We start from the raw sequence: 12365 nt of genomic DNA on the forward strand, positions 1-12365 counted from the left end.
CCTTTCCTTCCCTCCCTCCTCCTCTCTTCTTTTTCTGCCTTCCCTCTCCTTTCTTTCTTCCTCTCGCTTCTTCCTCCTCCTTCCTTCACCCCCCCTCCCCTCGGCAGTTCTCCCGTAACCCCCTTCTCCTCCCCTATATTTTGGTTGCAATCAACGACTATATCTAGTCACGATAATAGTGTATACACTGTTAATGTATATAAAATTTACACTTATGCAGTTAGCTTAGGATATTGACATAATCATATAGCATAATTTTTTTTGGGTCTTTAAGGACTCACTGAGCTGTTGCAACCTGTTATTAGGGAAAGAACTTTTTAGGAAAACACAACAATTACTATCATTCAAGATTGAAAGGAGCTTATAGGAAAGGACGTTTCATGTTTGATACAACATACTCTAAGAGAAGGCAATGGAGTAGGCCAGTGCCTAATGTGATTGGTAATATTACTGGTCATGCTCTTGAACTAATTGGAACATTTTCTCCAGCCGTCTTGGGGCTTTACATCTTCTATTTTATTTTATTTTTTTCAAAATCCTATAAACAAAAACACCTTTGCTATATTACATAAGACCTATCCAGACTAAAGGAGGGTACTGTTGTCCACTTTTTGAATTTTATTAACTGAAGGGCGCAAAGTTTGAACACGTAATTTATAATCCAATGAAACATATTAAACAAAGAATTTACATGTTTTAGGTGATAATTGTTGTGGATTAGCTCCACCACACTTTAGATGATAAAGGAATCATATACCTAAGCCCTCTTGTATAAAAAAACACAAAAAAAGAGAAAAGAATAAAAACAAGAATAAGAAATGCCCCCCATCAAGCCCCTCAACAATGCTTTTTTTTTTTCGACACAATGGATTTTATTATACACCTATTTCTACTTTATACTAAGGAGAGGGGGACTTAAAGAGGTTAACGGGAAATTTGGAGGAAACTGAATTATCGCCGATCCAAACAAGTGCATACTATATAGACACTCATGACGAAATTTTCAAGAAAACTTAGATATTTAAAATGCAAATCCCTTGACCTACATCCAAATAGAGATTTAAATCTCTCTTAGTGACTAAATACTCTATGAATAGTTGGTTCAACTATGCTTGTCACTACTTACTGAAAAAAAAAGTGAATAAGAAAAAGCAAAACTAAAAACATTAGTAAACTAAAACTTTCACTGTTCTATATCACATGCTTCTAATTTTGGGCCTTTGTGAATTCTTAATTATAAACCGTAGTTTAGGTTGATTAATTAAAGCAATTGTTTCATTCTCCATTTTGGAAAACTTAATTGAACTGATTTAGATCAACTATTTCTACACTACATATTCTTTTCTTGACAGAAACGTCAAAATTTAGGCTTTTTCCATATTAGCAATATCTTACATATATAGAAAAAGCTAAGACTTCTTCTCCCACATTGATCCACCTGGCCGCATTAGAGGATGGAGAAAATTTTTCTTCCTTTTATGTCCTGGGAAGGTTTACTACTTCTTCTAATAGTATATCACTGTTGAGGTCATTTTGGCCTTTTTACATGAAATTACTATGTTGCCCAAAGAAAAATAACTAGCCCCAAAACAGTAACTAACTATTGAGGGTTATTTCTTACTTTTTGCGCATATTCTTTTGCTTTACTTCTCAGGCTTTCCCGTCTCTTCCCCTCTTTCCTTAGACCAAAGAAACTGGTGGTTGGCATTAGCTCTGTTCTCCACTTCTTCTTTGTCTCCATTATGAAAGACAAGAAACCAAAAAGTCAAACAACTTTAGCACCGATGGCAGGAAAGCAAAACACTCCATTTGCACTTCATTTTACAACTTTAGCCCATCATCTTTGTTTTCTTCTTCCTTTCTTTCTCTCTGTTTCCCGTTTCTTTATTTCTCCTTTCTTTTCTTGCTGGTTCAACGAAGAAAAGTACAACTTCAATTCTTCCATCAGTAGCTAATTGTTTAGAAGTGTTTTTGACTTTTTCCCTAGCATTCTTGCCCTTTTTTTCCCGTTGTTTCCATTTCGTTTTCTTTTTGCTTCAGAAGAAGCATGTTTGCAGATTTCATTTTGTTTTCATGTTGAGCTCTACTTTTTCTCCTTCGTCCCTCCCTCTCTGTTTCCATTCCTTTGTTTCTTTTTTGTTTTCTTCCTGATTCAGACAAAGAAAAGTACCAATTCATCCGCTCCAACACCTGGTCAATAATTTGACCATCTTTTCCCCCAAAATATGGCTGCTCATCCATATCCCAATCGTGCTATTGTTCCACAAAGAGTCAATTGTGGCTGCCCATCCATATCCCAACCATACGATCATTCCACAAAGAGTCAGGTATGAGGTATGATTTCTACCTATTACTAGAGATATAGGGTTTGTCCTTTTGCCTTCCTTTTCATTTGCCAGTTCACAAATTATCGAAAGTGAGAAGAAAAATCTCTAACAACTCATCAATTTTGTGTTTATCTATTGTGTTCATGATGCCTAATACCATTGCCAGGGATATAGATTTCTCCTTTTGTTTTTATTTCTGTTGCCCACTTGGCAAATTATCGTTAGTGAAAGAAAAATTCCTAACAACTGATAGAGTTTGTGTTTTTATATACATTAGGAACACAAACACTGCTCACAAAAAAAATCAACGGTTCTTCCTCCTTTTGCTATGTAACATTTCCGACTAAAGGTAACTACTCATATTCTGTGCCTAATATTTTTCCACACGAGTCTTGAAGAGATTGGATAATCTATATACTTTCTATTTTGGTTGCCAAATTTCTTCAGGGGTTTAATTGCACTTTGAAAGAATTGGTGCAGAAGAGCTTCTGATTTAGCGTTCACAGATTTCAGTTGTAAGTTCGTTTGCTTTCAGTTATTACTTGTCGACTGAATTTTTTTCCCTTACTTTTTTTTGTTATCAGTTTTAAGTTCCCTTGTGAGTATCAAGTCCATAGATTGTAAGTTCTCCTATTTTTTTCCTCCAATTCAACGAATGTGGTATTTTTGAGTGGTGGATAGGAGGGGATAGAAGATTGTGTAGGTGAAATGGATTTTGGTTGTTGATAGAGCAAAGGAATGGTCTGATACTTGGTAATTACTTGTATCCATGTTTTTGGGGTCTAAAGTCGTGGATTTGCAAGTTGGACATGGCAGTGAGTGAGACGGACAGAAGTTGTGGAATAGGCGGACATGCATAATCATATATATATGCAAGTTGGACTTTAGCTTTCTATGTACGTAATATATATTTGGCTTTCTAACTTCCTACACATAAAAAATGGTGAAATTGCAGCATGAAGTGACTATACCTTTCTAAACAAAAGAGCAAACAGACCACAAATATGTGAGCCAAGATTCTTTAATATGTATAAAATTTCCATTCAAAAGTATTGCAATAACACTTGTATTGACTGCAAATGATGCTTCACTTGATGATGCTCCAACAAAGCTTTATCACTTCACTTCTTGCGGATACTCAAGTGATTTTCCAATTAAAGCTCTCTCTAACAAACGTTCCCCTCTTTTACAAGCATTCCAATTCTCTTAACCATTTGTGTGGTTCCCATTCTTCAGAGAAATTGAATTGCATTTTTGTAACTTCATCAGCTTTCCCATTTTCTATTTGTATTAGTGACAAATTCAATGACTACTTAAGCCATTAAGTTCATTATTCAAAAGCTATGTGCCCACTTAAGAGGGTATTATAGGCAACCAACATTGGCAAATGTATTACCATGTTGTATTGTATGTTAGGCTTCACCATTTTCTCCCTACTTGCCTCTAACCAAAATACCTCTATACAGAATAATCCTCATTTCCCTCCACAAACTGCTCCACACAGAATACCTAAAATACTCCTCCACAAAACAGATGAAAAATTCCCAAGAGTCAGATGCAAACTGCTTTTTATATATGTATAGGAAATGGAGAGAGGTGGCAGTTGGAATAAATATTGTGTCATTTTATGAATTTTTAATTTTGTCCTTAAAAATTAATTTTTACTCTTCTAATCAGATTTGCTAACATAATCTCCCATAACTCCCTTAAATATTATAACTACCAAATAAACTATAGCTGTTTTTAAAGAAAAAGTTACTAATAAATTGCAAATTTTTTATGAACAATTGATATAAAATTAATTTTGTAAAAACAAAATTAACATATTCATAAACATTAGTAATTATTTCGAAACTGCACGTACATTGGGTGTGCCCTTAACATTAGTCTATATAATATATATAAAGGGCGATTTAGTGTAAACATTATTTGTCACTCTTTGAACTTTCGATTTACTCTTATAGAACAAAACATGTTTTACTTTAATTATTTACCTTAAACATACCTAATACTAAGCATTATAACTATCAATATAACAATTATTATGTGAAACAAATGTAAGAGATTAATTATTATTTTGGCAATGAAAAATTCATATAAAATTTACTTACCATAAATATTATACATCTATTTATTGAACACACATTGAGTGTGCAAAAAGCACTAATTTTTTTTATTGTTTTACGTTCTCTTTGTTAAAGGAAACAACAATCTAATTACTGCTAATACTTAATAGCTTTTTGACTTTGGGTGTCTAACCTGAGATGATGGATGGATGGACCGACCGAGAAGAAGAAGAAGAAGGATGATGATAACTAAAAACACACTAATAAAACATTGCAAGTAGGCAAAGAAATCGGTAGGTGTACTGATGGATGCTCTTTGAAGTTGATTTTTCTAACTTAAAAAAGAGGCATAAACCAAATGGACAGTTCTTATTCAAGTAGTTGAGAGGAATCACATTCAGTACACTTGGAAAGCACCACCTAGAAGGATCCAACGATTCATGCTCACTGACGCCCAAGTACTTTACTAACTACTATGTACATTCATCACCCAATATAAATAACCATAGATTAATTCCATTCGTACAACGACTCCTTAAATTTTTTTTCTCCTAGACTATCGATGAAAAAATGACTGCATAGCTTTATTTACACTTTACTAGAAAATAATATTTGATTTCTAATTTACTCATACCCTATCCTTTAGAAATTGTTGCACTTTAAAGTTTTATGTATTCTATATATTCGAAGATCTGCCTGCATAGGATTACTTAGCAAAAATAGCCTAGATATGATATATCTAAATTTCAGCTTGCTTGCAAGTTCATTTTTATCTGGACTATTACTTTACACAACAGATTCTGGATGTATACATAAATATACAATCAGTACTAACCACTAAGAACCACCTATATTAACAACACTTAATAAATTTATATGTCTAACTTTTAAAAATTTGTATATCTTCAAACTGATCCAAATCAATGTTTAACACCTTCTGAAAATTCAGTCTCAACAGTAGTAAAACAAAAACAAAACATAAACAACAGCTTTCCTTTTTCTCTTTGAACCTGAGATTTGAGAAAACATAAAAACTTAGCATTCAAAGTTCAATATGCAATGCTATGCTAATAAACTAGACTTTCCTATAATACTCTTATTATGTAGCAGAAAATTCATACAAATTGCTTCCTCTTGCTGCCTTTTTTAATTCACAAGAATATTGAACACATTTAAATAACTTTAACCACTTTGAATCATCTTCTTGCTGCTCATGACTTTTATCTCATACATGATCATGAATCATAATCACCAATAAAACATGAACAAGAGTTTCTTCCTATTCCCCTCAATTTACAATCCATAAACCTAAGATTCCACTATACATAGACGGTCAAAAAAATGTTAACTGTCTATGATTTACTCTAAAAAAATCACAAGTCGTACTTGATTACTCCTACCTGATTGCATACTCATTCATGCGGATATCCATATAGAAGATACACAATAATGTTACCTTATAGCATACTAACTCAACTACAAACACTGCAAACAGGGAACCAAAGTCTCTGCAGCAGTTTATGAAAATTGCATCCGACTGTTCAGAAATCTGTTAGTTCCGTACCAGCGATACTACGTCTCTGGTGCAACTATTATCAATGCTGTTCCTACATACAAAGTTAGCGAATATCCACACTCTTGGGTCCTTCATTACTCAACTTTGATTGAGCGCTACCTCGAACCAATTCCTCCAATGCTTCCATGTCCTTTCACCTTTGACAACTTTTCTGATGCACATAAACATGCAGAATCTGATATTACTCTGATAAGTAAGTGTTATATAAAAACATATCTCTGCAGAATTTTATCCAATTTTACATTCTTAGATACTTTCAAATCTGACTAACTACTTCAAACTATAGGTGTCAAAGCATTGGTCATATATGCCTTCCCTCAAAAAGGAGCAACTCCAGATTTAGTCACAAGGGATTTTCTGATTGTAAATGAAGAGTAAGAAATCTCATTTCCCTCTATTACTTGACACATACATTATTATTTAACATCATCCTTTTTATTGAGTCCTTATTGTTTAAAGGAAAAAAATTGATGCTTCTCACTTTATGGAATGAGTTCCAAGAGTATGAAGGCAATATCCTTGTAAACACCATTGCAACTGCTCCTATGATCTTTGCTATGAGAGTGAAAGTCTCTACTTTCAACAGTGAGTCCCTTACTCTAAAAATTCTGTATACATTTATTGCATATCACTCATATTTCTCACACATAAAAATCTTAATTCTCTACTGAAACAGGTTTATCATTAACAACAATAGGACTATCATGCATTCTCATCAATCCACCAGTCCATGACGAATTGCCACGTCGTGAATGGTATAGCATCCATAAAGATGAAGTTAAGATTTTATTGGAAGCAAAAGCATATAAAGATCCAGAATTTCTGCTTCCACCACCAAACCAAGAGGACATCAAGACCATTCATGATGCTTTAATCTCATTCGGAACAGTAAGAGTGCCCCAGTTTTTCCCTAACCAATCAGTATTATCATTTTACACTTCAACTTTGAAGAAAATGAAATAGTAATGCACTAGAGTTCAATTCATTTGCAGCAAAAAACAGCATGGATAAGCGGTACAGTGCAATTATCATTTGGCCAAACTCGCTTCTGGTACACTGCATGCTCAAATTGTTTGAAAACTGTTGAAGCAGATACAGATTGGATCATAAAATGTTCATCATGTAGACAAGAAGCCGAAGTGGAACTAAGGTATTGTTTCTCATCTAACCTATTTAAAATTAACTCTTTTATACTGTACATTGTACAATAAACTAAAACTCAGACATTCCACATAAGGTGTCGCATTGGAATAACACTGACCGATCCAACTGCAAGCATTCAATGCTTAATATCTGGAAAAGAAGCTGAAAGACTGATACAATTGACTGCTACGGAGGTTAAGGATGCAGAGGCACATGTAAATCAGCACACCTAACTTTCAAGTTTTCGTTCAACATTTATATACAGAAATACTAATATATAAACACTCACATTGATGCTTATCATTTCAGGGAATAACAATGAACCAAGAACTTTCTGCCATCATGAAAAAGTACAGGTTGATCTGTTTTATCAAAACATATGAGACAACTTTTCAAGGACAACTTCAAAGAAGAAATGCAATCATCAAAGCCTACCCAACAGCTGAAGTCCCCAACATATCATTGGCTCTATTAGATTCACCAACAACTCTCCAAGCTTCAGAAACTGGAACAACATCAAACACCAAGCAAAAAAAGGTCGCAGAACAACAAACGTTCACACCAACAGCCAAGTTGCTCCTTCAAGAAATAGCCGAATCCACTGCTACTAAAAAAAGCTTCATCACTAAATCAACAACTGCTGCAACAACCAGTCACAAACTGCTTGAAGACACTGCTACCTCAGCTTCACCAAATACCACCCCAATCGACGAAACTGCTGCCAGCCCAACAAAGAAACCAAAACAGGAAGGAAAAGGGAATTGAACACTCCCCAACCCGTACTAAAACCTTTTGATATTGCTAGAGAAGAGCTTAGCAGGTCTATCGTGCCTAAATTGTAGTTTTAGAATCCATTGCTCCAATATTTTTTGATAGAGCAATGCATTCTAATACTTAGAATTACTACACCCTCCCTCACCTGCTAACGACTCCTATTACCAGAACCATAAACCTATAAAGCCTAGGTTCATGACTTTGTCAGGCTGAAAATCCAGTATTAGAATGCATTGCTCCAATATCTTTTGATAGAGTAGTGCATTCTAATACTCATATGTCATATAAGCTTCTCTAGCAATCAATAATATGTGCAGTATTTCTATACGTTGCAAATGAGCGATTTACTTTTCATATAAGTTAAAAATTTACATATGCTTCTCCATATATCTACTCTATTGCACTTATTTAATTACAACTTGAAAGTGTTGGTGCAGAAAAGCCTTTTATTTGGGGTTCACAGATTTATACTAAGGAATTGCTTCAATTTCAGGTCACTTTCTCCTCTTCCTTGACTACATGCTATAATGTTTGTGCCTAAGTTTTGTTATATTTCATCTATTACTCATAATTTTTTCAGTTGTAGGTTCATTTGCTTTCACTTATTAACTGAACGTATGCTTTATACGACTATGGTGAGGCTGGGTAATCAATAGATTGATATGTATTAGAAGCAAACGAGTATGATCAAGGAAGATCACCTACTTGCTGCAATCACAGTTGCTGTTTCTATCAGGGGACACAACCTATCAGTAAGCTTTCAAGAACTACCATGAATTGCATTTGAGTTCAGTTTTATTCAATGGGAATGTTTTAGGAATCTAGATGTTATACACAATCAATTTGGGCTTTCCATTTAATTTGGAAATAGTAGCAGCAGCAACCCGCCTTGCTCTCCACTTTTCCTTTTATGGAGTCCTCTTTGGTAAGTTTAATTTGCCCTCTTTTCGTTGTTGTTAGCTTTTCTACATGCCAATAGCAGACAAATATTGTCTATCTCCTATGTTCAGCAAACATCCACTTGGTAATTCTCTAACATCTCTTCTTCACATATTTGCCCTTAAGGTCAACGAAAAGACTGCAGCATGCTAGCATTATCTCATCTTAGTTCACTTTACCTTAACTTTGTTGGTAAATCCAGGGATCAGGAATTTGATAAACGAAATTCAATGAGTGAAAATTGGGATGTCCCTTTTTGTGCTATATAAATTCTTATGTTCTAAATTATTGAATTTGGCATATACTGATTATCTATGGTTTACATTTCTAGCTGCATGGTTTTGTAAAGAAAGAGCAATTGGAGGATGCCCTCGCTGGCATGGACCTTCTAATCATTCCTGTTAGAGTTCATAGGAAACTAGCAATGACTAGAAATGACCTTTTTAATATCAATCCTGACATTGTTAGGGCTAAACGAACGAATTTCAAAGTGCTATACGAAAGCTATTGTCTGCGTGGTGCCATTTGGGGCTGCAATGAACGTCACATGTTGGCATCAAACATTTGGGCTGCAAAGAATTTCAAAGTGTTTGTAAAGTTATGGACTATTGTTCTACGATTCAGTTAATTTTGTTTTGGTGTTGTTTACGTATCTTTATTATCGATATTTGAAAATTCAAAGTCCAACATGCTTGAATTAGCCCAAGATTTGAATTTTTTTTGGGTCATAATCCTTGTTCGAGCTGTACAAATTATTGTAAAACTGTGGAATTGTATGTGAGTCTGTATCTTTCTGTGTGAAAGAAAGATTGTGTACTGTGAGTTAATTAACTTGAGTGTATTGAGTTCTTCATTCATGTTTATTTTTCATATTGCATATGTGCTCATTTCTCCGGACTCTTCGTGGTTTATGTGGAGGTATGCATGCACTTCATTATGGTCCAGAATGGCATAAGCTTTACATTCCTTCCTAAGGGCCTTTGTTGTCACTCAATATGAAAAATGATTGATTGATGTCTAAAATATGAGAGCAAAAATTAATATGTCTTCATGATAGAATTGTTTAAAGAAATGAGAATACCAGCAAATTTTTCAATATTTTTGACACTATATATTGGGCTAGTATTATATACAACGAGGGACTACACAGGCAACATATAGATCTCTTAGGATTAAGCTATAGGAATCTTGTACACTGGGGCGTATTTAAGGTGGGGGCACTGGGGGCACGGGCCCCCACTGCCCCCCTTAAATTCCTATAATACTTATACAATTTTAATATAATTTTAAGTGTGTCCCAGAGTTTTTTTAGAAATGATGTGAAAGAATTACGTGTTTTTTTAAGTTAGTTCTTAAACTAAAATTCTAGAAAGATACGTGGGGCACAAATTTCATTTAAAATAAGCTAAAAAAAGCCTTTTCATTTTAACTAGCAAGTACCAATCATATCATGCACTTTCTTTGAGTCTCACTCCCCAATTTCCCTTCTCTCCTTCGGCCCCCCATTTTTCCCCCACAACCAAGAATCACTATTTTCCACAACCAAGCAGCTAGCTACTATTTGTCTTGATCAATTCATCCAATCATATCATTCACTTCCTTTGTCTCCACTTCCCAATTTCCCTTCCCTCCACCAGTCCCCCATTTTCCCTCCACAACCAAGAGTCATTCTTACTTCCACAACCAAATTAGTTATCAAAATATAAAAGCTCGCAGTGAGCAATTGTAAATTGTTTAGTTTGTTTTTGAAATAAAATTATTATTACATTAATAATTTTAAATTTGCCTTTTTATGTTTTTCATGAAATATATGCATCATTTGTACTTGCTGGTGAAATTTTTTTTTTTTTTTGCTTAAAAAACTAGAAAAAGAGTAGATAAAAAATTTTAGTATTGTTTTTGCCCCCATTAAGAATTTTTTCTGGCTCCGCCCCTGCTTGTACATCATCGGAAATTTTGAAACAAAGATTTTTTTAAAAAACTAAAATTTTTTGACCGACACATGAGGTATTAATTTCTCTTGCGGATGATGGGTTGAGTGGTATGAGGGAAAAGAGTATGAGTGAGAAGTTTCGGATTTGAAAACTCACACTTAAACTAAAAAAAAAAAAAAAATTCTAACGTCCAATTTATTTTGGCACCCATCCAAATTTCCAAGTACTCTCTAGGAAAAAAAAATATATCCTGCGGATAACTTATAATTAAGAGACGCAATTTGTCAACTATGAATCAAATTAGTAAGGACTAATTACATTTACCCCCCCCCCCCTTGAGTTGGACCAAACTACAAAATAAACTTTGAGGTTTGACTAAATTACAAAATAATCCTTTAATCTTGCAAAACGATAACAAAAGGGTCCCTACTGCCGTTAGTAAGATGACGTTGACTGCTAAATCCTAACATATTTATACAATGAAAGTTCAAAAAATAACCATCATTTCTTCCATTTCCCCAGCTATCAGTCTGCACCCACCTTGCTGCTAAATATATATGCCGCCACCATACTTTGGGCATCAAATTCTTCTTCTTTATAGTCAATCCAACTTTCTAGAGCTCCCGTCTTTGGATTTGTCCACAACAGAGTTTTGACTTGAAAATTTCAAGATAGGAACAAAATAATATTCAAATAAAGCCTATTGTGACTCCATGACCACATCTGGGAAACCATTTAATTTCATCAAATGCAATGAAAATGCTTCAACCAATATCAAATAAGTATTTAGAATGTGTCAGATGTTACTATTTTAATACCCAACAGAAGATCTTCAATATGAAATTGTCCCACTCATCTTTAGCTGAATCCCTTGCGTTTTAGATCTTTTCTCTACAATTTCATGAGTTGCAAATTCAACTGGATGTATTTGTGGACATTTGTTTATTTGTTTGGATGATTTCATTTTTTTACATTTGGTTTTCTTTTATTGATAGACGTTTCATGATTTAGAAAAGTTTTGTGGATTTTACATATCTATTGTATTGCATATTCGTTAAAAATTTTTTTGCATATCAATTTTAAATTGAATTTCAATTTGACTCTTTCAAGTAAAGGGGTATGTTGCCTCTCATGGGCAGCTCGATTGGTCACGGCACGTCTCCTTAGGAGCCGTTGTCCAGTGCCCGCCAGATTTGAGTCCCATGGTTATCGTGTTCGGGGGATGGGGCCTCTTCTCCCGGACCGGTGAGGGATTAGTCGGGTCCGATTTACCCGATGGTCCGGATACCCCCTCCGTCAGACCAAAAAAAAAAAAAGTAAAGGGGTATGTTGTTTGTCATTTTTATGACCTCCATGGATGGAGTTTAGACGTGTTACTGGCAGGAGAGGTCAATGTTATTTAACTAAACCTCAAGGTAAATTTGGTAGTTTGGCCTAACCTCATGGGAGGTAAATGTAATTAATCCAATTAGTAACCTTCACCCAAAAATTTATTACCAAAAAAAGAAATTCAGAATTTTTCCATATCAGTGATGTACTACAGTACTACTATATATATATATATATATATATGCATTAACAACCTATTAGATTTCTTAGTGATTAA

General features: G+C 34.4%; 1 protein-coding gene across 4 annotated transcripts; it reads left to right on the forward strand.

The window, feature by feature from the left end:
• The first annotated feature begins 1662 nt into the window (after positions 1-1662).
• On the forward strand, positions 1663-8222 carry LOC113729302 (replication protein A 70 kDa DNA-binding subunit B-like). Of its 4 annotated transcripts, none has more exons than XM_072080699.1 (10): positions 1663-2334; positions 2605-2676; positions 2775-2842; positions 5889-6162; positions 6256-6343; positions 6429-6554; positions 6646-6857; positions 6962-7119; positions 7207-7327; positions 7422-8222. In XM_072080699.1, exons 5-10 carry the CDS (start codon positions 6337-6339, stop codon positions 7875-7877), a joined length of 1080 nt encoding a protein of 359 aa, XP_071936800.1. In that variant the 5' UTR covers positions 1663-2334; positions 2605-2676; positions 2775-2842; positions 5889-6162; positions 6256-6336; the 3' UTR covers positions 7878-8222. The 4 variants fall into 4 exon arrangements, with proteins under 4 accessions (XP_071936800.1, XP_071936801.1, XP_027109413.2 ...); XM_072080700.1 differs by having other exon boundaries at positions 1663-2327; XM_072080701.1 differs by lacking the exon at positions 1663-2334 and adding an exon at positions 2347-2416.
• Positions 8223-12365: the final 4143 nt, after the last annotated feature.

This window comes from Coffea arabica, chromosome 2e, assembly GCF_036785885.1.
Source record: "Coffea arabica cultivar ET-39 chromosome 2e, Coffea Arabica ET-39 HiFi, whole genome shotgun sequence".
Taxonomy (NCBI): domain Eukaryota; kingdom Viridiplantae; phylum Streptophyta; class Magnoliopsida; order Gentianales; family Rubiaceae; genus Coffea; species Coffea arabica.